The 27358-nt window shown below is 30.3% G+C and overlaps 1 protein-coding gene across 1 annotated transcript; it reads left to right on the top strand.

The window, feature by feature from the left end:
- Nucleotides 1-6444: 6444 nt before the first annotated feature.
- Nucleotides 6445-13269, top strand: LOC129959924 (uncharacterized). The gene is made up of 3 exons (XM_056072827.1): nucleotides 6445-6638; nucleotides 11409-11641; nucleotides 13076-13269. Exons 1-3 carry the CDS (start codon nucleotides 6470-6472, stop codon nucleotides 13262-13264), a joined length of 591 nt encoding a protein of 196 aa, XP_055928802.1. The 5' UTR covers nucleotides 6445-6469; the 3' UTR covers nucleotides 13265-13269.
- Nucleotides 13270-27358: the final 14089 nt, after the last annotated feature.

The raw sequence follows: 27358 nt of genomic DNA, 5'->3' as shown, positions 1-27358 counted from the left end.
TCTATGAAAAATGAATTCTTGAAACACGAAATTGTAAGATATAGCTGTTACATTCAATTTTTAAATGAAAAATGAATCCAGAATTTCAATTCACTTCATCAAAGCGAAGTTGCTATCCTTTGCTGTTATAAGATGTCCGAGTCATTTCAGTTATAAACCACTTATGGGATTATTATTAATTTTTTTGGTTTTGTATTAAATCGTTAATTGACAGTTTATTTGAAAAGCCCTTGCACTCGAAAAAGCAATTATCAGCCTAATTAGTCACTGAATATAAATATTCATTTAATTGTTTCCGAATTCATAAACATAATTGCGTCAACCGATTTTTTCGAAAAATTAATCTGTGAATTCTTGCATAAGTGTTGCTATTTTGATGCCCCATTTTCAATAGATGAGGCCTTCTAAATCGGTGAGTTAATTAATTATTTTGTAAATTATTTAGATTCGCTTTCCGTATTGAAGCGGCAAATGGATTGCTTTTCTGAGAAAACACATTTCCAATCAAATGGAACGGAGAGCAACTAATTCTCTTAATTTCATCAACATGAGGATGTTGTCGAAATTTACCAGATGCGAAGTACCAACGATGAAATGAGGACTCAGATTTGCAGTTCTCCGTTCACGAAGTCTTGTCAATATTACACCGATTTTTAATTGCCTAGGAAAAAAAGTACAGCTTCATAATTTCGTAAGTACAGCTTCATAATTTCAAAGAATACAGCTATATAATAGCATTATCTGAAATAAAATCACTTAGTTTCTTTTAGTAATAATTCAAAAAAATTTTAGTTTACTTTTTTGTCTTTTGTCAACTTAACGATATTTTCAAAACTTAAAAATATCATTGTATCATTACACTGTGTTAATGTTTTTTATACTAAAAATTAAATTCATAAACATTCATCTTTAGACAATGAACCCATTTTATATAGAAATTACAGCACATCTTCGCATTTAATTTATCACCTATCTAACAATCATTTTTCGAATTTTACTTGTGGCAAAATATCTTTTGTAACTATCTCAAATCGTATCTTTAAGAAATAAGTAATATCAGTCAAATATTAATTTTGAAGATTTACTCGATTGCAAAGAAGATCAAACGAATTCCATCCCCGAAAGAAAATTTCCCCTAGGAAAAATGGAGTCTTAAGGAAATATTTGTTCTGCCTCTCTATCACTTATTTTGAAGCTTTTCTTCAATAGAGACAAACAAAATAAAATAATTCCACCTCCGAAAGGGAAAATTTTGAATTTTAGATTTTTTTCCTCTGAAAAATCCAATATTAATTCTTCCTCTCTATCACTTATTTCGAAGCTTTATAGCGATTAACAAAATAAAATAATTTCACCCCCGAAAGGAAAAATTTTATATTTTATATTTTTTTTTATTTTCTAAGAAAAATGTAGTATTAAAAGAAATTCCTCTCTATCACTTATTTTGAAGCTTTACTTGGTTGTCTTCCATAGAGATTAGCAAAATAAAATAATTCCTCCCATGAAAGGAAAAGTTTTGAATTTTAGATTTTTTTCTAAAAAAATGTAGTATTAAGGAAATATTAATTCTTCCTCTCTATCACTTATTTTGAAGCTTTACTTGGTTGTCTTCCATAGAGATTAACAAAATAAAATAATTCCTCCCATGAAAGGAAAAGTTTTGAATTTTAGATTTCTTTCTAAAAAAATGTAGTATTAAGGAAATATTAATTCTTCCTCTCTATCACTTATTTTGAAGCTTTACTTGGTTGTCTTCCATAGAGATTAACAAAATAAAATAATTCCTCCCATGAAAGGAAAAGTTTTGAATTTTAGATTTCTTTCTAAAAAAATGTAGTATTTAAGAAAATATTAATTTTTCCTCTGTATCACTTATTTGGAAGCTATACTTGAATGCCTGCCATAAAGATTTACAAAATAAAATTATTCCTCAAATAAAAGGAAAAAATTTGAATTTTAGATTTTTCTTCTAAGAAAAATGTAGTATTAAAGAAATATTAATTCTTCCTCTCTATCAATTATTTTGAAGCTTTACTTTTTTGTATTCCATAGAGATTTACAAAATAAAATAATTCCTCCCATGAAAGGAAAAATTTTGAATTTTAGGTTTTGTTCTAAGAAAAATGTAATATTTAGGAAATATTAATTCTTCCTCTCTATAACTTATTTTGAAGCTTTATTTGACTTATATAGAGACTAACAAAATAAAATAATTAAACTGACGAAAGGAAAAATTTGAAATTATAGATTTTCTTTTCTAATGAAACGCATAATCAGGTAGATACTAAATTTTTTTTGTGTGAATATTTACTTTGAAGTCTCTCTTGATTCCATTCGACATTCTACAAAGATTGAACAAATTCCGTCCCAGTAGGAAAAATTTTTAATTTTAGATATTCTTTGCTTGTAATCTATAATTTTTATTTTCCTTCTATAAATGTAGCGAAATTTCTAAAACATACGATGATTTTTTTTATACAATACGGTTCAAAAATTATGACAGCATTTTACCTCACTGTTTTCTATAGACGCGGGTTTCTCAAGTGCGTTTTTCATATTAGTCTTTCCATAGACTGTTTGATTCGTTTTCGCTTAACATGCTTTCGATGCGTCAAAAAACAAATGAATTGCGTCAAATGAGAATTGCAATAAACACAAATGTTTTACAAATACCATATTTCATATCAGACACTCACTTGAACTTTTTCGAATGCTGTCACAATACAGCACGTTTTACGTTTAATACTTCACTAAATAGAATGCGTCCTTTCTTATTAAACAAAAAAGGACCTAAATTTTGACCTATCTAATTTAGTATGGTATATTGGTGTTTTAGAATGCAAATAAATATACATCCGATCACAGATTTGGTCCAAAATTAGAAGTGCTAAAATAATGAGCCCTTCATTGAACATCCTGCATTTTTTAATTCAGTTGCCGTCGAATCGACAGATAGTCAACCAATTACACAGAAATACGATACATATCTAGCATTCTAATGATAAAATTGTGATCTGTATATTGAGTTAACTTATGCACGTGAGCGAAGACGTACGGCGGACCTTCTTTTAATGGATTTCACAGTTATTTACGTTTTTGGTCAAACACAACAAGCCTAATTTCATTTCTCTAGCTTTCTACAGTAGACAGGCATTAATGAAAAAAAGGCTTTTGAGTACTAAAGGATGTCTAAAATGTGAAGATTCCTCAGAATCTTAAGGTAAATTTTTTTAAAGATTGAAAAATTTTTTCCTAACTACTTCACAGTTCTAAACCTCTATCTACTTACTACTTTTTCCTAATATAGTCAACTGTAGGAAACATAGCCTATTATTAAACAGTTTCCATGCAAAAAGGTGCAAAGATTGAGTCAACCACCTTACAACAGCATTTATTGTTGCCGTTTTTTCTGTTATATTATTTTGATAGTAATAGATTTTTTTTCATTAGTATTTCGGACAACAATCCTGTTCATTTCAGAATGAATCGGACAATAAGAAGGCCAAATTATGCATTATTAGAAAAAAACAAATATTTTGAAAATGTTTAGAGTTTTAAAATATAAAGAGATAAATATTTCTATAACGAATGTTTCTGAAAACAAGCAAAAATTCGAATTCATTTTGTGCAGAAGAACTGAGTTCAGTTTAATTATTTTGACGTCTCGTTTTTCAAAGCAAAACTAGGGCTATTTTGGAAAGTTCCTCGTCATTTGTGTTAGCGGTCAGACGCCGAGGACGACACCTGATCAGACACCCCTCTCCAAACTGCTGCACCATGTCATCCTGAGGACATTTGGTCTCGACTGATTTAATGTGGACCACACCCACTTACATTATAGATCTTAAGTGAAACTCTAGTCTCGAACTAGGAACCTCCCACTCTCTTTCCCACCAGGCGATCGTGGCCTACAGAAGAAATGAATGGAGAATTATTCGAAATGCAAATGTCGTGATTAATAAAATGGGAAGTAGATAAAGAAAGAAATTTTTGTACGGAATGATTTGAAAACGAAGCAACTATCTGAAGTAGTTTTGTTATAGAATGACTGAATGATTAGAAATGCAAATATTGCACTTAATAAGAAAAATGGAAACATTTAGAGTTTTACAATCTACCGAGAGGATTCATTTTATAATGAATGATTTTGAAACTAAGCAGATATTTTAAATATTTCTGATTGGATGAAGAATTATAGGAATACAAATATTTTGAATGAAATATGTAAAGTTTAACTTGTCAAATGTTACAATAAGGAGGCAGAAAATTTTCTGTAAGAGTTCAAATGAAAACATCCACGAAAGAAGAATGCTCCGGAATAAATCTAGCGAATAGCTCGGTTTGCGGAATGGTGAGGAGAGTATTTGAACTCAAGGTTCCGCTCATGCCAGTGAGATATTTGAATTAGCAAAGGCACTGCTTAGCAAGATATTTATACATAATAAAATGAAAGAACATTTATAGTGAGCAGTGAAGCGTAGTTAAAAAGCAAAAAAAAAAATGTATGATGGAATGAATCGGTGAAGATCGAGTCATATCGGTGTGTTAAAGCTGCAAATGGGTGGCGATTTAGTCACAGAGAATTCGACGGGGCTCCTGATGTTATTGGGATCGTAGTACCCAATTTCTTTATTTTTACCTGTCAAAAATTGGACGGGCCATTTTTGGATGGAATTCATTGAGAGAGGAGATATTTTCTGATACTAATTTTCGTCAAAATAACGGCATATTGTTTATTTGTCTTCAGGTCATTCTTATTCTTAGCTGCAGTCGCCCAAATGAGGGAGGGGGTTAAAGAGATGAAAGCTCTTGACATAGCTTTAGAAATGAGTCATTATATTTTATAGCTTAGATTGAGGGTTGAAAATAAGGTAAAGTTTCGTTTTAGCTCCTATGTAGCTGTACTTAATTTTTTGAAGATGACATGTTTATCACAGGCAACGCCAAGGTACGTTGTAGCTTTGTTCCAGTGATTTTTTTTTTCTGAACATGTAAAATTCCACAATATAGAAAGAGAAATGTTTCTATAAGGAGTTAAGTTAAAACAATACAAATCAATGAAAGAAGAATGTTGCAAATTGACGAATTTAAAAAAACGCACAGAAAATTTAAAGAAGGACCAAGAGAGTTCCAGGTTCGAAACTCAATTCCATCGAAGAATGACTGTACAAGTGGCCACGGTTCACGCTAAATCCGCCGGGGTCACTCACATTTCCACGGATGTGATGTAAAAGTAAGGAAAGAGGCTGCCAACTTAGGTGTTGTCATCCAAACAGATTCAGAATGATGAGGTCCGTTCCAAAACAGGCATAATGTTGCTTCTGAAGGGGTCACTAATATAACTAAACCAAACTATTTTTAAAAAAACTAATAATAAATGCAATGTTCAAAGCAATATTGAAGAAATTTTTAAAAATAGCGAGCGAAAAGTGTTTCATTGCTGAAATACATTATTGATGTGAAAAAAAAGTCCATACAAATGACTCGAATTTTTAACAAAATGGTTCCCAGAATGATTTTGATTCACTTCAATTCACATCAGGAAATCGATTAACCCAGTAAAAAATGAGAAACATAGAAATTTTGAATTGTTAATTTGACTATTCAATTATCCGACTGAAAAATAATAACTTATGTTTTGCATAACTGTAAATTCATTTTTAATTTGGGAAAGTAAATATTATTTACTAGTATATTTCTCCAAGTAATATTAAAAATGAATCATTTGATGAGTTTTACAAAAATCGTTTGCGGTATAAAAAATGAACATCGAATGAATATTGAGTTTTTTTTAACTATGATTCCATTATGCATTTCAAAAAAATGATTGGCACTAGTTTTAAGCATATGTAAGTCAAAATTAATTTTGGAATAGTAAATATTAATTACCTTCTCAAACTGATATTCAAAATGAATCATTGAATGAATTTTTCGTAGAAAATAATCTACTGACAGGTTGAAAAGGTTTTATGAAAAATATGAATTTTCTAATGAATGACTCAAACAATTCAACCGAATATCAAAGTCCCACGATCATCTCAAATAGCAGAATTCTAACCATACCATCTATGACAATCTATGCTTATCATTCTAAAAATATGACACTCATTAGATTATTATTGCAATTCTTTAAAAAAAAACACCATCCCAAATAGCTTCTATTATTGAGTTTCTAAACTAAATTGAGTTTCATACTGATTCTTTGCTCCGCATATAGATCATATATTTACCGATTCTATAATCTGATTCCCTCCAATCAGCCGTAAAATACTCCGCAGTTATATGACTATTTTTACCGAAATCTCAGATTGTTCATTATTATGTTTCAGTGGCCAATTTAAAGCGTAGGTGGATAGGGTCACCCCAAACCTATCTGATTGCACTATATAAGTGGACACCTCGGAGGGTAAGAGCGCAAACATTTCTTTTCTAAAACACAGAGGACCTCCTCTATCGAAACACGGTAAATATGATTTGCAGTTCCTTCAAAATGTTTGTTTTGTGTTTCGCCTTTGTTTCTTTCCTTCACTCTGACTCCGTTCAGAGTGTGAGAATTTGCGGAAAACGATTAGCTGATTTGTTGCATTTCATGTGCCAACACTATGGAGGATTTCATTCGCCGGCAGCTAAGAAATCAAGTAAGTTCTTTGTTTACTTCTTCTTGGTGTATTTTTCTGGCATCTGACATTGTTTTTGTTTACAAAACGTTACAATATTCACAAATTTTAATATTTTATATCCATCCACCTGAGATATTTTAGAAATTTGTTATTTTTATTGTTATTAAATGTTTCAAAGGAATTCTGGTGACGCTGACTATTTAACAAGTATTAGAAAGACTTGGGGGCTCTATTATTTAGAAAACAAATTCGTTTTGGTGTTATTGGATATCTACTGATGTAAAAAGAATACCTTTAATATCTTGATTTAATTTTACTCATTTTGGTACGTAAACAATTTTCTAGATTTAAAATTTATTTAAAATTAGAATATCTTGAATGAAATGTATTTCAAATATTCTTCTTTTTTTAAATGTAAAAAAAAAAAAAAAATAGAAAATAAAATAATAAAAGAATAGAAAAGGAAAAATAAATAAAATCTGCAATACATAAAAAGATTTTAAATTAATTTCATTATGTTTAGTGTGTCTGATGAGCATCCCGCTTCTAGGCGATTTTCGTAATTTTTAACTTTGTTCAGATGACGAGGGCAACACCGGAGGTGCGCCCCCACCTTTTCGTCGGCTCCAAAGCAACGGGGAAAGAAGAAGATTATACTTTGAAATGAAGTACAAGTTTGAAAATGTTGCATACCCGTTATCAAGCTCCTACTTGGTTACACAAGGCAATTTGCATTATTGCGCCGAAGCTTACTATTCTTTTGATGATATTGAATTCTATTCAAAAAGTCACATGCGCAAAACCTAATATTTTTACCTGATTTTGTGTGTGTTTAAAACAAACCAAGAAATTACAATAGAAATTAGAAGTAACATCAATATTTATTTTGGTTCTTTCATATTTCGCCAATTTTATAACACGGAGCAGGAAAAGTATTTCATTTTTGTTGTTTATATCTTCATGATTATTTACATCTTATTATAATTTTTAAATCAATTTAAAGTAATCTTTAGCAAACTGCGTAAGTATTAATAAGATTTCTAAGGAAATAGTATAAACGTCCTCATTATTTGGCCTAACAAGGCTACAAACCTACAATAGCAACGAGTTGCATTCAGTTGTGAGATGCCACTTTGGAAGACCTTTCAACGATCATTGGTCAGCATTTGTGTTACATGAGAAGGAAATTATATCGTCTTTTGTAACTCGCCTTCTATGTTACTCTCCACATGACGCTTACTGTCATTTTGCTGTATGTTTTCCTCATTGATCTGAGTTGCTCTTGCTCCCCGCACCTCAGCTCAGGTTTTTCAAAGGAAATAATGTTCTTGTTCCATAAACCCACAACCACCAAATCAGCTAGAACAATAATAAATGAAAGACTTATTATTATCAGGCTTCGATATGATGTATTAAAAGAAAGTATATGATGATGTATTAAAAGTATGATATGATGTATTAAAAGAAAAGAAAAGGCATTAAAAAGCAAAATTTTGAATGATAACCCTCTGTTCAGTGTGTTGCATCAAATTCAAACTATTTTTGAAGAACATTTCATCTAAGAGTGGTGCAATAATATATACTTTTATGTCCTATAGTGCTTTGAAATATCCAGTATCATTATGCTTGATAATATGTATACTTTTCCGTAAGAATGGAAAATGAGATGATCTCTTAAAATTAAAAGTATTATTGAGATTTGCTAGAATAATATCTGTCAATAATAATTTGCAATGAATATCATTCAAACGAATATTATACATCGGCCAGTAAGGCAACATAGAGAAAATTCATTAGTATCTACTATTGAAATGGTAGCACAGGATTTCATTACAGCTTACCATCTACTTCTAAAAGTATTGCAAACCATCGTAGAGCGCATCAGAAATCCAGAAATGAGGCACAAGATTTGAAAAGTTTCAACATCCTGAACTTCCATCTTCGTTTTCTAGGTCAATAAATACCTAAGGGAATTCATTTGTATAAATTTCACATAGAAATTTGGAAAAAAATGTATCGCCTGAAAAATATTCTGTTACATATCGATTCATGCCATTTTCAGAAAACATGGAAAAGGAAGATTTTTTAAAATTTATTTCTGCATTAAGCCGGGAATATTTTTTTTTTTTGATGGATTCAAAGAAGCTTTTTCCAAATTGTTATATTCCATTTCAATTCTGATTTTCATCATTTTTTACATATACAATATTCTTTTACAGAATCTCGATATTCATACAAATTTGCTATTTTTCTTACACATGGCACCAAAGAATTCTTTAAAGTAATGGAAAGGAAATGCTGAGAAATTCATGTCTTCCATTTTCTTGAAATCTTTATCAGAGTTATTGAAGAATTGATATTTTGACATTTCATGATAATCCTCCTATGGATGTCTCGTAAACATCAAGTGATCTTTAAAATAAACTGAGACTACGACATCTTGCTTGTAGTGTAATACATTATTCAAACCTTAAATGTAATGAAACCAGTGTGTTTAGAAATGGATCGTGATCGGCAAACTTCGATTTCGAAACCCAAGGATATTCCTCTTGAATATGCTCTGCTGTTAGAGTCGTGTGAATTGTTAGCCACCGACCAAAATTTCGAAGCTCACCCAAAAACTTTGGGGTGTGACTTCCAAATGGGTGTTGATCAGATAAAGCAGTAAGTCATTGTACGGAAGCCTTACAAAGAAATTTATTGCACCAAAATTCATTTGAAATCAGAAATGTTCATTCCAAGTAAATCTTCGATTATATCCCTGAAAGAACAATTTTGATTAAATATCCTTCATTCATTCATTTGACTATATCTTCTTGTAAATAATCGAATATCAAATCATTTCGAAAATTTAATGCTGAAGACAAAAATGGAATGCTTGACCCTAAATACATAATCCTAAAATAATTTAGAAATGAACGTGAAAACAAAATTAAATTGTTATAATGAAATGACATTTGAATTCATTTTTTTTTTCTGAATTTACCTCCTACTTCTTCTTGCATATAGCCGACACTCCACCACCACAGAACGTAACAGTATCGACAGGATTTGTTGTGGCAATTTACCTCCTACTGTATTCTTTCTAGCAGGACAATATTTTGATGGGTTACTTTCGATCATAGCATAAAAATTATTTAAAGTAATGCATATAAGTTTGAACAATAAGTGTTCACATGTCTTCAAAAGCAAATATTATTCAATGAGCCAACAACAAATGTTTGCCTTTAGTTTATTCAACAAATAACCCAAGATATGAACTGTATATTTTAATTTTCAAGGGGATTTTTGAATTCGAAGAAAATTATTTTAAAATCCCGTTTTGGGATTATCAACAGTTTCATTTAAGTACTAAAGCACTTCTCATTAAAAATGTATGGAATATTTATTTCAAATTAGAATTGTGATAAAAGAACAACTCATTAAAACGTCTGTAAATAATAGTAACAACAAATAAGGGGCTTGGCTCTCATGAGTTGAATTTCAGCCAGACGTATGCATTTATTGAGAAGGGAAAACTTTCAAAAGGAGAGTGCAGCGTAGACAAATAATAGAATTGTAATAAATAGGATCGTGTTAAACTTGGCGCATTTTTAACATATTTTTCATGATTAATTTATCTTCAATAAAATGTTAGGAAGGTACAAATGGCAGCTAAATTTAGCAAATTTTAACTCACGTGATCTCTTCATTTATCAAATCAGATTCGTCTGATATGTCAAAAGTCGTCAGTCCCACTTTTCAGCAGAGTCATTCTATACAAATATTCACAAAATATATCGATACACAAATATCTCGCATTTAACATTGAAAATAGGTGAAAGGTAACAAAATAATATAAAGAGATGGAACAATAATATGACAGATGTCTTTTATAAAACTTTGAAAGCTAAGGTTTTTTTTTCAAAATAAATATTATAAATATTATTATATTTCTTGTATTTCTGAATGAAATAGTATGTGTAATATTGTCTGTAATTTACGTTCTAATTTTTTTTATAAATAAATTCTTATCAATTTTTTATAATTTAGGATTTGTAAAAATAAATCGAATTATTTTGTTTATAACGCACATATTCTCAAATATGAAGTATATTGCATGTAACATGTAAATCTTTAGATTTGTATAAGTCTCTAGACAATTATAAAATAAATAATTTTCATAACGAAAAGTTTAGTTTCTAATCAGACACGTTTTTCAATAACTTTCAATTACTTTTGAAAGATTTTTGTAAGTAAAAAATTGGAACAGTCTTTTTTTCAGTTGACCAACAACTCATTTTTATATTTTAGGCTTGTTTCGTTTAATGAAATAATTATTAAATAAAGTAGCATTCGCGATAAGAATAATAAAACATTTAACTTTCAATAATTTATTTTTTCCCTTTCAAAAATTGTATGCCTTTTTAGCTGGAGATTTCGATTCTAACTTATTTTATTACATCAGTTTTTAATTTCAACATTTGTTTTATGCAGTGAATGCCATTCACTTCATTCAAAGCTACAACATTCAGAAAGAGAACAAAATATTCTTCCGAAACAAATGTCCATTTTTCTAATGTGGTTTGGAAGTCTCAAGAAGACAACCAGTGCAGATTTCGTCCGCATATTCTAACTATAACTTAGAATCTTGAAATCCATCTGAAAATATTCCTCGCACTGCTTCAAAAGGAGACATTACCCTCATTAAAATAAATACAGATTTCTGACTAAAGTTCAAAAATATATATGTAAAATTTTTGGTTATATTTTCTTAACATTCGCTAATATCCAAAATATTTTTTTCAGTTTTGTTCTCCCGACGAGAAGCGGTACAGGAATTCTCAGTAGAAGACGGTCAACTTTCAACTGCTATTGACTCTGGTGTGGTAGACGAATGCTGCCGAAAACAATGCACTGTGGCCACACTTATTTCCTATTGTGCTGACGGTCAGTATTTAGGAAATTTGGAACGACTTTCTGAACTGGAAAACCTGTTTTCATCTAACGCAGAGTCTGCTAGAGAAAATCAGATGGAAGAGGTAATTAAACTCTCTTAAGCCCTTTCCGACGACCCGTGTGTGCCTTGAGACCAGCCCATTTTGCCCTCTTTCCCCTTGTTGTTTTCTTTGATGTTTAAGAGACAATTTGCGGGAAGCTCCCGACCACAAGGGTAATACAATGGGTCAGTTGGCACCTTTACGATCACATCCGTACGAAACAGGGTCTTTCCACACTTACAGAGCATTTAAAGTTTCTTTATTGCTACACCGCCAGAAAATTTCTGTTCCATTTATAATTATGTCACTTCTGTACCAATGAAATTATTATAACACATCCATTGTTGAAACACTTTTCTTGTCATTTAACAAATGAATATGTATGAAACTAAATATTCTAATAATTGAACAAAATGACAATGATTTGTGAAATAGATTTTAATTTAATTCATTTTACATATTTATAAAGTTTAACAAACTCATTAGAGGATTTATCGATTCGGTTACGGAAACACATGCCAATATTCCATGAAATGAGCTTTTTTACAGTTCTGTTTAAAAAACGCATCGCGATTTGTTTTCACTAATTCTTAGTAACTCTCAGTTATTTCCTCTGCTGGACAAAAATCTTCTTTCATTGAAAGAACATTTTATAGAATCCCTTTAATAGATATGTTAGAAACAGAAATAAGTTGCTTTTAATGTTTTGAACCTTTGAAAGTCAAATTTCCTCAGCCCGAGCAGAAGCGTTCCAATTTCAAGATAATTGTGCTACTGCACTATAAATAAGTTCTGTTTTTACAAGAGGTTTATTTTTCAAGTATATATTATTGACATGTTTTGGGTCTTGTTACCTTTAATATTCAGAAGTATTTTTCGTAGAAGTAGATTCGAATTACAATATCGTTTTCCAACCTTATTAAAATAGTCTAGAACATATTTTTTGTCAAACGTACGTAGGAAGGGAAATCTTGTCATTTCTTTGTTTTCAATTTGATAGACTCTCAAACTGAACAGAAACAGATTTAAAAAATGAATATTTCTGCTATCTTCATTCAGATAAAAATAAAACTAAGAGGAAGTGCTAAAAAAGAAAAAAAGTGCTAAAAGAAGTCATTTCTATTTTGAAAATCAAACAATTTCTTTAAAGATTAGAACCAAGAAAGAAATTAAATAGGCACATCTGGATGATAAAATATCGCTTTCTTGCGTTATAAATTATGAGCTATTTAAAAGATGTGCAATTAATAAAGAATTTGGATATAAATTTTGTGAAGATGTTGCGAATTTTACCGATATGTGTTTACAGTTTTTGAATCAAACAGCAATTATACGCTACAAATTTTTCATCGCTTTATTTCGATTGTACTGGACACGATTTCAATAAAATATGAAATAAGTTAACTTTGTCATAGGATATTTCAATTAACTGGTATTTCTTGTTAAATATTTTATTCATCTCATTTGTCCTTTAAGGAAATCCCCTCGGAGGCATCTACTGCAAACCGAGAAATGCAGCACCATGTAAACACAGCAATGATTTCCGATCGTCCAAATCTCGGCACATCCACAAGAAATAGGCCAGTTTTCATAGTTTTACCTCAAGTTCAAGAAGTTCCCAGCAGTGACATGTCGACAGAAGATAACAGTGAAAATAGTTTGTAACTTGCGTTCTCAGCTAACTCTTGTGTTCTATACGTATTTATGCTCAAAAAGGAGCGATTTCAATTTTTTTAATCAAGTCATTTCTCTTTGAATTTGGTTTTATAATTTGAAATATTCTTATTACTTTGTTGTTTGGAATTTAAAAATTTATGTGAAAAATGCTTTAAATTAAAGTTTTTTTATGCACCCACTTCCGTTGTTATTTGATTGTAAATGGAACTTCTTTTTTCCCATAAACGCTGTAATGTAAACAGTTCCGAAGTGCATTGTATCTTTGTTTGTCACCTTCGGCGTAATTAACTTTGAAATGGGAAATAAGAACACTAATATTTTATTTCGTACAAACATCCCATGAATAGCGCATGGAGAAATTTCTTACCACTACCTCCCCCGCTATAGGTACTTTCACTTCACATTTAACCTCCTTGATGGCCTGGTGGTAAGATTTTGGCTTCGGAACAGGATGGTTCGAGGTCCGAGACCCGTGCCATGCCTTTCAATGGAATGGACATAACATGATAAGTGCGAAACAGTTTTTGAATTGGACTTTTTCTTATTAATATTAATTTCCAGCAGTTGCCAAATAAAACTGTACTGAAAAATGAGTTCTCTTAAGAAATCCTACATTGCAATCTGAGAAAGTATATAAGCTGGCTTGATTTTTAAAAAAATTTCACATGAGGGAATCACTTGCATATCAATTAGCAGGTGACGTCAATTAATGAACCGGGCACCAGATGGTTTCTGTTTCAAAACCCGATTTTACCAGCAAACCATGGGCGAGTTCATATTAAATCTGCCGACAATGTCTAAGCTTCTCTTTCTGGTGTGATACTGATAAAGGAGCGCGAGGTCCTGAGGGGGGGGGGGCGTATCATCTATGTCATCTCGTCACGTTTTAAGATATCTATCTTAAAATTATCTTGAATTGAATTCAAAATAAGATGGCAACGTGACTAATTTAAACTAAAACAAATCAAGGAACAGCAACTTCTTTTTTCTTCATGCACTTGATATCGATATGCATTTCATGTCCTATAATAATATCTTAAACAGACTTTATATTTTTGCTGTTATGACAAAATCTAGAGGGATTAGAAGAGACTTTCCTTAAACAAGTTAATGCGAGAGAATGAATTTTTTCAAAGATATTGAATTCCGAAAAGAATGCATAAGTCTTCATTTTATGTTGTTTCTGACGTTCAGTGTTTTTGGCTTCTTAATGAGGCCATTATTAGACCTTGAAACATTAGGGAAAATATTACCATATACATTTTCGTCTGCTCTTTTTAGAACCAAAATAGAAAGCACTCAATTTGTACTCGAAAAATCATTTGACGGAAAACGGTAGTAGTTCTCAATTATTTGAATTATAATATGATACTATAAAAATTCTTTTGCCAAATAAGCAGTCAACAGAATACTATACTTTCGTTTTATCTATAAAAATATCTGCTTTTTTATTTAAGAATGTTGTACAAGCCATGAGATTAATATATCTAAAGGCAAAATATTTATATTAGTAATAAAGGGAAAATGGATGAAAGATTGAAATATAAGGGAAAAATAATTTCAATAAAATGTTATTAAAATCTTAAGGTGTTGCTGTAAAATGATTAATTCTTCAATTTTAACAGTAAGTAGAACTGAAAATAATAATCTGAATTCTTAAAAAAATTATAATTTTCAATATTCTTTCATTAATCCTATGCCGAATGTGAGTTGTAATGCATAGTTCTGTATGAGACAATTATAGACTAAAAATAGAAAAATATTACAGTATTTGACAAAACTTTGCATATCGAAGCAATTCCAAAAATAAATGACTCGCACAAAAACAAAAGTAATATTTGCCTCAAAGTTTCAGTACTTACTTAGTTTTTTTATTACTTGCTACAAAGAAATTTGTAGTAAGTAATTTAAGAATTTTAACTGTTTTTATGATAATTAAAACTAATAAAAAAATGTAAAATATTAGTTTCTTATATTATTAAAACAGTAATTTATTGTCTATATTTAAGGAAGAAATGGAATCCCTTTATTTACACAATTATCAATTGTCAGAAATCATTCAAGGCAAAACCATAAATAAAAACAGTCAAAATGTTAAAAGTCGAGAGAATTTTTATTTTTGGTCTCCAAAAGAAGTGGCAGATTTGAAAGAAATTCAGTGGATGTACTATCACAAGCGGAAAATGTCTCTCCGAAACTTCCTTGCGCACTCTCTAATTAATGTACTTTTGCATCATTAACCACATACCCCAGGCGAAAAATACAATTGACCTACGATGTTTTGGCAGATGCAGTTAATACACTAACTGAAGAAACTCTCTCTCCTATTCTCCAAATAGATGCTTATTCTTCTCTTCCCATATAAAATTAGAGACCTTGAGTAAGGTCAAAGATATCTTACACGACATTAGTGAATAAGAGTTGCAAAATATAGACATTTGGCCGGAATATAACATTTTTATTAAATTTATCATGCAAATATGCATTTTGAACCTCTTTTTGACGACCGAATCAAACCAAAATTTCACACAAAACTACAGTTGCAGTCACAAGATAATACGGCGAATTTCATTCATTTAAGTCATTCTGTTTATAAATTATTGCGTTTATATACATGAAAGAAAACCTTTCATGTATTTGGCTCCAATTTGATAAAAATCTATATTTTAGATGGTGTTGTGTACCAAATTTTATCTATCTAGCTGTCTGATTTTTGTAATTATTCAGTTCACCTGTAGTCGAACATCTGAACTTTCTGTCATTGCATTTCGTTCAAACTTTGACATAAATTGATCCTAATTCTATCTACCGAATTTCAGCACACAGCGGTTTTTAGTTAGCTTGTTCACAGACAGATGTCATTCTCAAAATGTATTTTTAGGACTCAGGGAGATCTGAAACGTGTCGTTTACAATCTTTCCTCTATACATTGTAATAAAAAGAAATGCCATCTAACACACTCATGATCGTATGTGGCATTTCTTCCAGCTCAAGGAAGTGTGAAACAAACGGAACGAAAATGTATTCTTTGATGCCCTCTTGTCATTAATTAGACAACTTTCACAACTAGAATTCATGTCGAAATTGAGGTAATTAATGATTCCCTGTGGCAATCGTCTTCAGAAGCACTGCTTTCACGGTTTCGAGAGGGGCAAGATGAGTTACATCGCTCCCTCCCAGGCATGCGGATCAAGGTCTGGAGATATGGTTTGCCAATTCATGAGCTTTCCAGAAATTCGTCAATATCATGTGGATAATAATTATCGTCCCTCATTAAAAATGAAATCAGATACAACTACACTTCTGAAAATGCAGCTAAAAGGAATTCAAGATCTTATCTTTTAACTGGCATTTGGAACACCAGCATAATTTCACTGTTAAATTCATAATTTTCTCGCATTTAGACGATTGAAAAGAAAAATGAATAATTGTGGACTTAAAACTATTTATGAAGTAAGGATATTTGTGGAAAAAGTGTGAGGAAAATGCCTACATTATTTTTTCGAAAATCATTATCAGATAAATTCACCAAAATAGAAATATTAAATAATTAAAATAGAAATACTTAAGATTATAATGCATTAAAATAGAGTAAAATTGGGGAGTAGAAAAATGAATGAACCCAATCGGAAGACTTTATCCTTCCAGCAAGGATTCAAACCAGGGAGTTATTTATTTATTCATTAAAGATTTGACTTTAGTCGAAGAATTGACTCCTCGCTATCTAATAATCAAAAGAAATTGAGGTTTCGGAACACAAAAGTTAGACTATAAAATAGAAAAGCAGCAAATTCAATCATTAAGAAAACCATATAAACAAAATTACAAATTTAGCAGAAGAAATATCTTTCAAAAATCAAATGAATCAAACTTTCAAAATTTGGAAATCCGGAATTAAATGTAAAAACGGTAAAATACCAATTTCAAGAAATTTAAATATATATCTAAATACGAAATAAACACACACCTAGGAAAAAATATCAAAAATTTTGAAATTTATAATCCATATTGCAAACTAAACAAACAAGATAAAACTAATTATCCTCTAAACAGATTTGTACAAAAATCAAAAGAAGAAGACGTAACGTACCCCTGAGCACAAGTGCAACGAGCAATTTGAATGTTCCTGCGTTTAAGGCAAAAACACCTACAAAGCGTGATCACAGCGTATCATCATTACCTAATTTAATTTGAACGATCTCGGCGCCATCTATTGAAGTCTAAAGTAAGAAAGAAACAAAAAGGGATATAGGAAGCATATTTTCAGTAGTGAAATTCTGTTAAAATATAGATAAGTTGTCCCTTATTAATCCTTTTTCTTTCCTTTCCTTTCCAATAGTTTTTAGGAATATCACTAAAATATAAATTTTTGTGATGATTGATTGATTGTGGATTCAACGTATGAAATTTTGCTGTGACAATTTTATATCCTATTTTTAGTGAGTCAAATATTGTTTTCTGAAAAGTCTGACTCCATTAATAATACTTATGTCAGATTATGTAAATGATTGCACTTTTAGTAACTGATGGATTGTATGGCATGACTAAGGAACATGAATCCGAAGAAGGTCCTTTTGCTGTGTCCTTAACCAATAATATTCAAAAATAGATAGATAGATGTGCATTTTAGGAAATAATAGATCAAAGCAATCAGTTCTCTGAAACAGATTTTTCATATAATCCTCAGAGAACTAGTCATTTTCTTAATTCCATCACATGAATGAAGAGCATGAACCAGAGGAAAAATATATATTTTGGTGAAATTCGCCCGGTGAATGTAATTCAAAACGCTGGATAGCAAAAACGGCTTTATTCCACGGATATTACAAATATATAAAACATAGGTAACAAAAACACTATCAAGTACACAAAGAATTTTTATTAATTAACAACAGGCGTAAACAACAAAGAACAAATTAAATAAGAATACCAGTACTATAAATATATATTCAGCACCTTCCAGCTCACCAGCTCTCACTACGCTCAAAACTCAAAAAGAAATTTATTCGTTTGAACATCTTCGGGTATTTATAACTCTTCGAGAGGGCGAGAAGTTTCATGGAATTCTCCAGATCGTAGAGAAATAGAACCATCATTCCGCCTTTTCCTAAAACTTTCATTTTTTCGCCAAATCAACAATGGTCTCCAAATTTCTTGCCGTGATCAGGGGACATTGGTTAGGCATCCATCAAGAATCTCTGTCAATCTCTCTTTCCTACGATAAGATTCTCTTAGCAGCGAAGCAATATTACATATTCGTAACAATATCCTCTTTTCAATGTTGCTATTCATCAGTATCCTTTACAAACCGATGTGCGTGTTCGAAGCATTTGGGCTGGTTGCAGCCAATTTGACAGGTCTTTATTTGATTCATCAATCACTTTATTTGATTCATCAATTGCATCCAAGAATAAGCAAAAGAAACATTTTAAAAAGATGTCTTTGGTTTTCATTCATGAAGTATTCATAACTGTAACAAAATATGTTTTATTCTTCTAAGCACTTTTTTCTTCCTTTGAAACTCCTTTCTTCTTTTGTTTGAATTATTAAACAGGTATACTATCAGGCGACACTTAAAAAAAAAATGATACCTTAAAACTTCAGCTTGGATAAACAATAGAGTTCGCTTCACAGGAATGTTTGATATAGTATTTTTGTTTTAATGTATTATACAAACATATATGATTTATTTACTTTTAATTAAAATTCATGTGTTAGGTATGATTAAGACATTATGTTTTTTTTATCACTATAGAATAATGCGCGACAGCTTGAAACAAAAAAAAATTATGAAATACCTAAAATAAGCGAATATTGTACGTATTATTGTAATGAAAGAAACTATAATATAAGGAAAATCTAAGAATATTTTAGGATTCAGGAGGACAAGTTATCAACATCTAAAAAAGCAATAATCTGTGTGGTTGTTAAAAATATCTTGATAGCAAGAAGGTATTCCTAGATTTCTTGTTATCAAGCTAGTCATGTGAGAGCTTCCAGTAATTACAACTCATTTTAAGAAAACAGGCCGGTTCCTTTCGAAATTGCTTTTCAGAAATCCAGGCATTATTACAAATTTTTGTTTCTGAATTGTACAAATATGCAATTGATTATTAATAATGAGAGTGTTTATTAGCATTAAGAAAAAGAAAATATTTTATAAAGGCTCTATATCTAAAATTTTGCTTCACTTTTAGCAAAAATTTCCATAATGATAGTAATTTGAAAAAATACATAGATAACTGAACTGACAGTTATTTTTTTTTTATAGTAAGCCAGCGATTCTCAACCTGTGGGGCGCCCCCCTAGGGGGGCGTGAGCATATTGGAGGGGGGGGGCGCGAGAAAATATTATTTTAAAAAACTGATTAACTGACTGAAAGAAAAGCACACATATAGGAAACAAAATACATTTCGGCATATTAAATAACTTATTAAAGAAAAACAACTTACTAAATCAAAACATACTAAATTAAAACAAATTTAATAATTTTTAGTGACTTTCTAGGGCCAGTCTTGCAGCACAAAGGTTTTTGAAGGATGGCTAAATATTAGAAATAGCCACTCTCAGTTCTGCCGAGATCTATATTTTATCTTCAAAGAAGCTACAGCAGAAAATCCAGTTTCACAAAGGTAGGATGTAGAAAATGGTAATAGAATGCGAAATGCCCTTGTTTTTAGTGCAGAAAAATCATCCTCTAATTCTTCCCAAAATTCAAATAGTGATTTATTACTAAATTGTCTTTTAGTTTCGCCATTTGTCATGAAGTCTATGAATTTTTCTTCCTCATCAATTGAGAGTCCTTCAGGAGTCTTATGAAATGGATCCCTAACTCACTCGTAACTTGCTATCATTTTGTCGTCAACAAGAAAATACTTTTTAAAATTCTTTGCCAGCATGGCTAATTGATTTTCAGTAGTTACACAAACAACTTTTACATGTTCTTCTTCAGCCTTGTAAGTTTTAGTACAATCATCCACATTTGCAAACACTGTTAGATTTCTTTGCGTTAATTTTCTGCTCCACAATTCCAATTTTCTACAAAAAGCATTAACTTTATCACTCGTATCCAACATATGTGTATTTGCTTCTTGGAGTTGAAGATTCAAGTTATTTAATTTCTCGAATGTGTCGACCAAGTAGCTCAATTTCATCGCAGATAAATCATTGCGAAAATTCTCGGCTTCCAGTCTGTTTTCTTCTTCTAGGAAAATGGCGATTTCTTCCTTTAATTCATAAACACGTTGCAAAAATTTCCCACGTGATAACCATCTTGACTCGCAATAAAATAGTAACGCTGAATGTACTGAACTCATGTCTTTACAAAGTGCGGAAAAGATTCTCGATTTCAGGTGGTCTCATTTTTATATAATTTACTACGGTTACAACGTAGTTAACACAATATTCAGACCAGTACTCATTTCTTTCGAAGCCAAAGCTTCTCTGTGGATCATGTAATGTGTCCAGACGCACTGAGGCGATTTTTGTTTCACAAGTGCTTGTATACCCTTGAATCTTCCGGACATTGAACGAGCACCATCGGTGCATATTCCGACGCAATTTTTAAATTCTATGTTTGTCTCGTTCATAAAATCATTTAAAATAGCAAATAATGCGAGGGCCGTTGTTTTGAGTTCTATTGGTTTGCAGAAAAGTAGTTCTTCTTCCACTGACATATTATCACAAAATCGAACACAGGCGATTAAATGAGCATCTTTATTACTATCTGTTGCTTCATCAAGCTGTATTGAAAACAATTTGTCACATAACTTCGAGAAAAGCTGACACTGTACATCTTCAGCTATATCACCAATTCGACGAGCAACGGTATCATTTGAAATAGGTATGGACTGCAATTGTTTTGAAAAATTATATGCATAGTTCTACAATCTCAATTGTTGCTGGCAAAATAAGCTCTTCACCAGTGGTGTGAGGTTTTTTACATCTTGCTATTTTATATGAAATTTTGTAAGATGCAATTAACGCTTTTTTATTCGCAGACAAAGTTTCTTTAAAAAATGATTTTTGCTTTTTATATTATTTTAATTTTAATTCGAAGAATTCTCTGGGTTTGTTGACGTATTCACTATGAAGCGTTTCAAAATTCGTTTAAGTTTATTAGGTTTCATGCTGCCTGCGGCCAATATTCTTGAGCAAATGAAACACAGGGGCCTTTCTTCTTCATTTACTTCAGTACTGGTAAATCGAACATTTAAGTTTTCTTTAGAATATTTTCTTGATTTTATTTTCGGAACCACGCTCGTCTGTGTACTTGTTGATGCTTGACTGTCGTCTAATGCTAACTTAATTCCGCTTAAAAATTTATCCATGAGTCTGCATAAATCTGCTGCCGTAATATTTAATATGGCGAATTGCAATTAACACGAAAACATATATAACATACGCATTAGCGATAGAAGGATCGATTCGAATGAGACTATCTAGAATTGAAACTTGCGTTATCGAACATTTTCCTTCTTCCTATGAGAAAACATCTGCGCATGCTCGAGCTGGCATCGGTCGTGTGGATTCTCTTCCACAAACATTACTGATTTTTTTCTCTTTTGTTTAGTCATGCTTCTGTTTTATTTCTTTTATTATTCGAAAAAATGTATTCCCAGTTTCTAAATTTAGCTCACCCCATCTAGGTTAACTTTCATTGACGAATTTTTATACTTTCATATTCTTTTAACGTCATCTCCGTATTTGGCTTACATTTCAAATATAATATTTAAATTTTCTCCGTTTTCATTCGCTTCATCTGTTTACTGCCCGCTTTGCAAAATGCCAGATGTGGTTTCTCGCCAATGTTGGCTCGCTTTTACTCTTTTTTTTTTTTTTTTTTTTTTGGCAGTTAGTTAAAAATAATTTAAAAACAAAATACAAAATACTCAATATGCATTATTGTTGTATACATTTTATTGTAAGTGGGGGGGGGGGCGAGATGAAAATTATGATTGAAAACTGGGCCGCGAATACTGAAAGGTTGAGAAACGCTGTAGTAAGCAACTGCATTTTTTATCATTTTAACTTATTAATATTGAATATAATTAATATAATAATATATTGAATATAATAATATATTTAATATAATTAATATAATAATATATTTAATTTAAATTATTAATTAATTTTATCATTACATCTTATTAATTAAGTAGTAAATTCGAAGTGTCATACTTGTTATGAAATTAATTCAGTATATGAATAGCATGAATTTTTATTTTTTAATAAAATTGTCAACTATAATTTTATTAAATAAATTTAATTGGTAGATTAAATAATTACAAATTAAGATGTCTTAATATAATTTAAAATTTCCGATATCAAAAACAGATTAAAAATCGTAATTCCCAAACGTTAAAACCATGAATAACAATTACTGTGCAGTGCAAGCACATTTTGTGAAGAAAACGCATTGCTTTAAAAATTTAGAAATGGTATTGCAGTTGTCAGGCAATTAGGAAACAAAATTTGAAAATAAAAGTAAAATAAGCCATTACACCTTATCAATAATATAAACCCATAGAAAAAATAACTAACATTCAAACAAGATGATCATGTTTCTGAATATTATTTCCATTTCCACTTATTCTATTAGCGTTTAGATACATTATGAAATTCGAATTATAGCATTGTATATTAAAAGAGGAAAGAGGAAAAATTATGGATTGAAAAATTACTATTAAAGATATTATTTATGCTAAAAGGAAAATAAAGAAACTCAACTAAAAATTTATTTGCATAAAGAACATTTTTAAACAATTAAAAATACTTCATATTTTAAAATATAAAAAAACATGGATAATAAAGAAATAAAAAAAAAACATTTTAAAATTAAACATTTAACAACATTTTAAACACAACATCAACATACATTCCACTCATATACAACTTGAAATAAATTTAAATGATAATGATTTATCATTCCATCAATAAAAATGCTCCTTGCCGCAACAATGCCCCAGAATTCAGTCGGAAAAGTTGATCCTTAATGATTATGAAAGTTCGATGAAACTCGAGCTTGCTGTGTTTCAGATAGCATAGAAATTCGAACTCACTTCGAAAAGAGTTTGAAATTCCAAAACCCTCCAATCATCCGCTTTAGAATACGTCGAGGGGAAAATTCCATTTCCAAAATAAGGAATATTTACACAATTCCATATATTGTTACCACATATGTTCAGTAAAAAAATGTCAAATCGCTCTGAAGTCTCGAGGTACATGAATATTCCGTGAGGTAATGAATATTAACTGTCGCATAACGGAACTTTCTCTCTCTCTGTTAGTAGTGACTCCATGACTTCATCATCTGGATTGCAGAATATTTTAATAAGTTTCTTATTTAATGGCTATTTTTGTGCTTTACAAAAATATCTTTAAAGAAAACTTTGTTAAAGAATGAAAATGTATATAAATTTATATTTCAGAATATATCACAGTTTATGAAAATCTAAGATAGGAACGATTAATGACATAAGTTAAATATGTTTAATTCAAATTATAATTATAATAAAGGCTAATGGTTCATAATGGAAAACAATTTTGAAAGCTCGTTTAGTATAAAATCTCGGATAGCATTGAAATCTCGACAACATTGAAAGTTTTGAAAGGAGGTTGAAATGTTAGAGAGAGCGTAATTATCCTAGGGGTCGGTTTCCATTCGATTGGCCAATCTTGTGTCAAAGCGAGAGGGAGGAGGTTCCATTCAAAAACAGGACTTTGACTTTCCGTTTACATGCATTGTTACAATTTAGGCAGAAATCACATGCTAGAGTAACCTAAGTTATTACATATGCGAAAAAGATTGTATGGATGACGTTAGAAGTTTGGCACTAAAACGCTTTTTACCATTCAAAACACTAATGCCCATTGAAATGAAATAAATATTAAAAAAGTAGCTTTTGATGTTACATTGGATTAAGATTTTTCGATTTTTTTTAAAATGGTAATGAGATAAAAAATGAAAAAGTAGAATTCTATTTTAAAACATTTTTATTGTGAATTAAGTTTCAGTGTATGTCGTATGTAAAAAAAATGTGTGTATGTAAATTTTTGACATGTTTTACGTAATGTAGACTAATAAATACTCGCATAGAAAGAACTAAATAAAAAGTTTTAAAAAATAAAGAAAAATTCGAATATTTCGTGAAGCATATATGCTTTGAATCTCAAATTTAAATAAGTGAATATTTTCAAAAGTAGTAACATTTCCTATTAATTGTAAACTTACTTCAACAGGTTTTAAAAAATGTTTAGACTTGCTGTCGAAGGAACACATCTGTAAGGGAATTCATTTATTTGCATACTTTTATTATAAATGTATTAAAACTCGACTTCTGAGGAGATAGTTCGTTACTTTAAAATTAGTGGAACATAGGAATTTTGCTTGTATTATATATATATATATCTGAAATAAAAGGTAAATAATTCTTTTAATATATTTAAATAACAGTTAGTAGGTGAAGCGTTTTATGTTAGAGACCAAAATGTTATTCTAAAATGATATGCTGCAAGCAAATATTTAAAAAAATATGACAGGGTTTTTAAAGAAATCTTAAAAATTGTGTAGAAAAAAGAAAAAAAAACTCTACTCTCAAGAACAATTATGTTCTTCTCATGTAAATAATTCTTACATATTATCTTTGATTCCTCTTTCCAAAGTCCTCATGTGATAATCTCGCCAAAGTAAAAGGCAGCCAAAATAAATATTCAGTTTTCATCAAATCATTCAATTTCACGTGAGACACAAATATGTGAGATGCACAAGTGATAAAATTCCAGTGTAAACATTGATTAGATATAGAAAACGAAAACCAATTTTTTATTCCAATTCAACTCATCATAGAACGAGAGTCATCACCATGATTTGAAAAATCGGATATTCTAAAATGTTAACACGGATACAGGAATAACGTAGTAGTTCACCATCATTTTATTACTTTAAAAAATGTTTTGACAAAATTTGAGCACACAATCGAAATAACTATATATATCAGGGAAAGAAAAACAACTTGCGCACACACACAGAAGTTTAACCATTTTCTTACTTTAGAAACGAAACAAATTCCAAAAACAAATGACATAATCAAGTGCCAAAACTCCTATACTATTCTTCCTTTCTTTCTCCTACAACTTAAAATTTTTTTTGTTCTGTGACATAAAAAAAGATCCTTCCGAACTTTATATTTTTATTTATTTCTTAAAAGAACATACTTTTTTTGTTGATTCATTGGAATATTGCTGAATTTTAACTTAATATATTGACTAATGGGGACAGAAAAAAACGACCCATTATAGAGACGACAACGCTGGTATTTTCTTCTTAAATGTTTAAATCATCAATAGTTAGCCTGTTTCTGTCTTCCATAATCAGGAATTAATCTATTTATCTCAAATGCAGCGATTTAATAGAAAAAACAATGAAAATATCATCAGAATATTAGAGATTTCATCAAAAATCTACACAAAGCTTTATTGATTACGTGACGCGAACGCTATATATCAACCCACATACGAAACAAAGAAATCTACTGATAACACTTCGGTACCATTATTAAAAAGGAATTTTAATGCCTTATTTTTAAAAATAATTCTTTCAATGTCATCCTTATCAACATGTTTTTCAATATGAAAAATGGTTACGTATAGAAATCAATATCCTGCATTTTCAACCAACAGTAAAATAAAGGAGCTTTTTCTCTTTTAATATCATATCAGTTAGAATGTACAGGATTTGAGGACTTAAATTAGTTTTTAATTTAAAGACTGCTTAAATGTTTTAAGAATCTAGAGAAAGAAATATTTTTAAATACAGTGAATGTTTTGCGACAGAAAGTCAATTCCTGTAACAATGAATTCAAGAATATATTAAAATTTTATGAAATTTAATGCAGTAAAGATTAACAATATGTAGATTAAACTAGCCATTAAAAATTCGAATAATAATAAAGGCCAAATAAAGTTATTAAACTATGTGGATGTCAAAAAATTTATAGAAATTGGTTGATACCGAAAAGTACTATAAAAACTCTTTAACAACGCATTTAGAGGAAACTCTAACACACTGAAAACTTCAACTGAACTTGAATAAAAGTCAATAACTCAAAAGCGAGCAGATTTAGTTACCTGTATTAACGCCTCATTTGGAAGAACACAAAGATTATTTTGAAACTGATCTCGTAATTTAGCACTCCAGTCTAATAATGAGGACGATACCTAATCTGGAAATCCTCTTGAAACTTCAGCACCCTTAAAAGGGAAATAAGTAAATCGTGAAGAAGACATCTCCGCTTAAAACATCAGAAATTTTTCATTTTATTTTTATATAATTTGGAAATAATATCCTAAGTGAAAGTTTAAATATTACCAAACATACCTGATGAATATTTGAAAATTCATATATATGTTACAGTGAAAGCCCAAAATCAGTCAAAATGCGAATTAACTAGGGAAAACGCTGACAGCGTTAGGAAGAATCCGAATGAACTAGGGAAAACGCGTTCTGACTGACAACGCTTGGGAGAACCCGAATTAACTAGGGAAAACGCGTTTTAACTAACAGGGCTAGGGAGAACCCGTTTTATTCGTGTTTTGACTGATTTTTTAGACCAAATAATTTAATCTAAAATTATTGTATTAAACTATACTTATTAATACAGTGTTTAAGGAAAGAACCTTCATTGAAGAAAAAGTACTTAAATATTGTTTAATACAGTACCGTTATTACAAATTACTTATTTCAGCAGAGCAAACTGCTGTGACACTTAGAATTGCAAACAGAACCATTTTTCAGACAGAAAGATCTCTTTGAAGAAAAATGTTTTTTACAAGAGCAGCGGGCGAACCCTTGTCCAATTCCTACAGTTCCTTTTCTTGCTACTGATTTCAGCGAAATGTCTTGATTCTGTAAGAAAATTTGTGGCGATACATCGAATTGAGATATGAAAATCAGTTAATGTATTAAATTTTTGTGTCAAACTTGTACCCTGATTAACTGTATAAATACTTATAAAGTTAATATAAGTAATAACTATATGTTTATTGAATAAATACTGAAGTAATTGTTTACATACTTGGAAT

This window comes from Argiope bruennichi, chromosome X2 (genome assembly GCF_947563725.1).
Source record: "Argiope bruennichi chromosome X2, qqArgBrue1.1, whole genome shotgun sequence".
In the NCBI taxonomy this organism is placed as follows: Eukaryota; Metazoa; Arthropoda; class Arachnida; order Araneae; family Araneidae; genus Argiope; species Argiope bruennichi.
This window is presented reverse-complemented; position numbering and strand designations above follow the sequence as displayed.

Excerpts from the sequence above, each read along its gene's own strand:
- LOC129959924 (XM_056072827.1), top strand. The coding sequence starts at position 6,470 with ATGATTTGCAGTTCCTTCAAAATGTTTGTTTTGTGTTTCGCCTTTGTT. Across the intron at positions 6,639-11,408 it reads GCCGGCAGCTAAGAAATCAA|TTTTGTTCTCCCGACGAGAA; the intron begins GTAAGTTCTTTG and ends TATTTTTTTCAG. Across the intron at positions 11,642-13,075 it reads GAGAAAATCAGATGGAAGAG|GAAATCCCCTCGGAGGCATC; the intron begins GTAATTAAACTC and ends TTGTCCTTTAAG.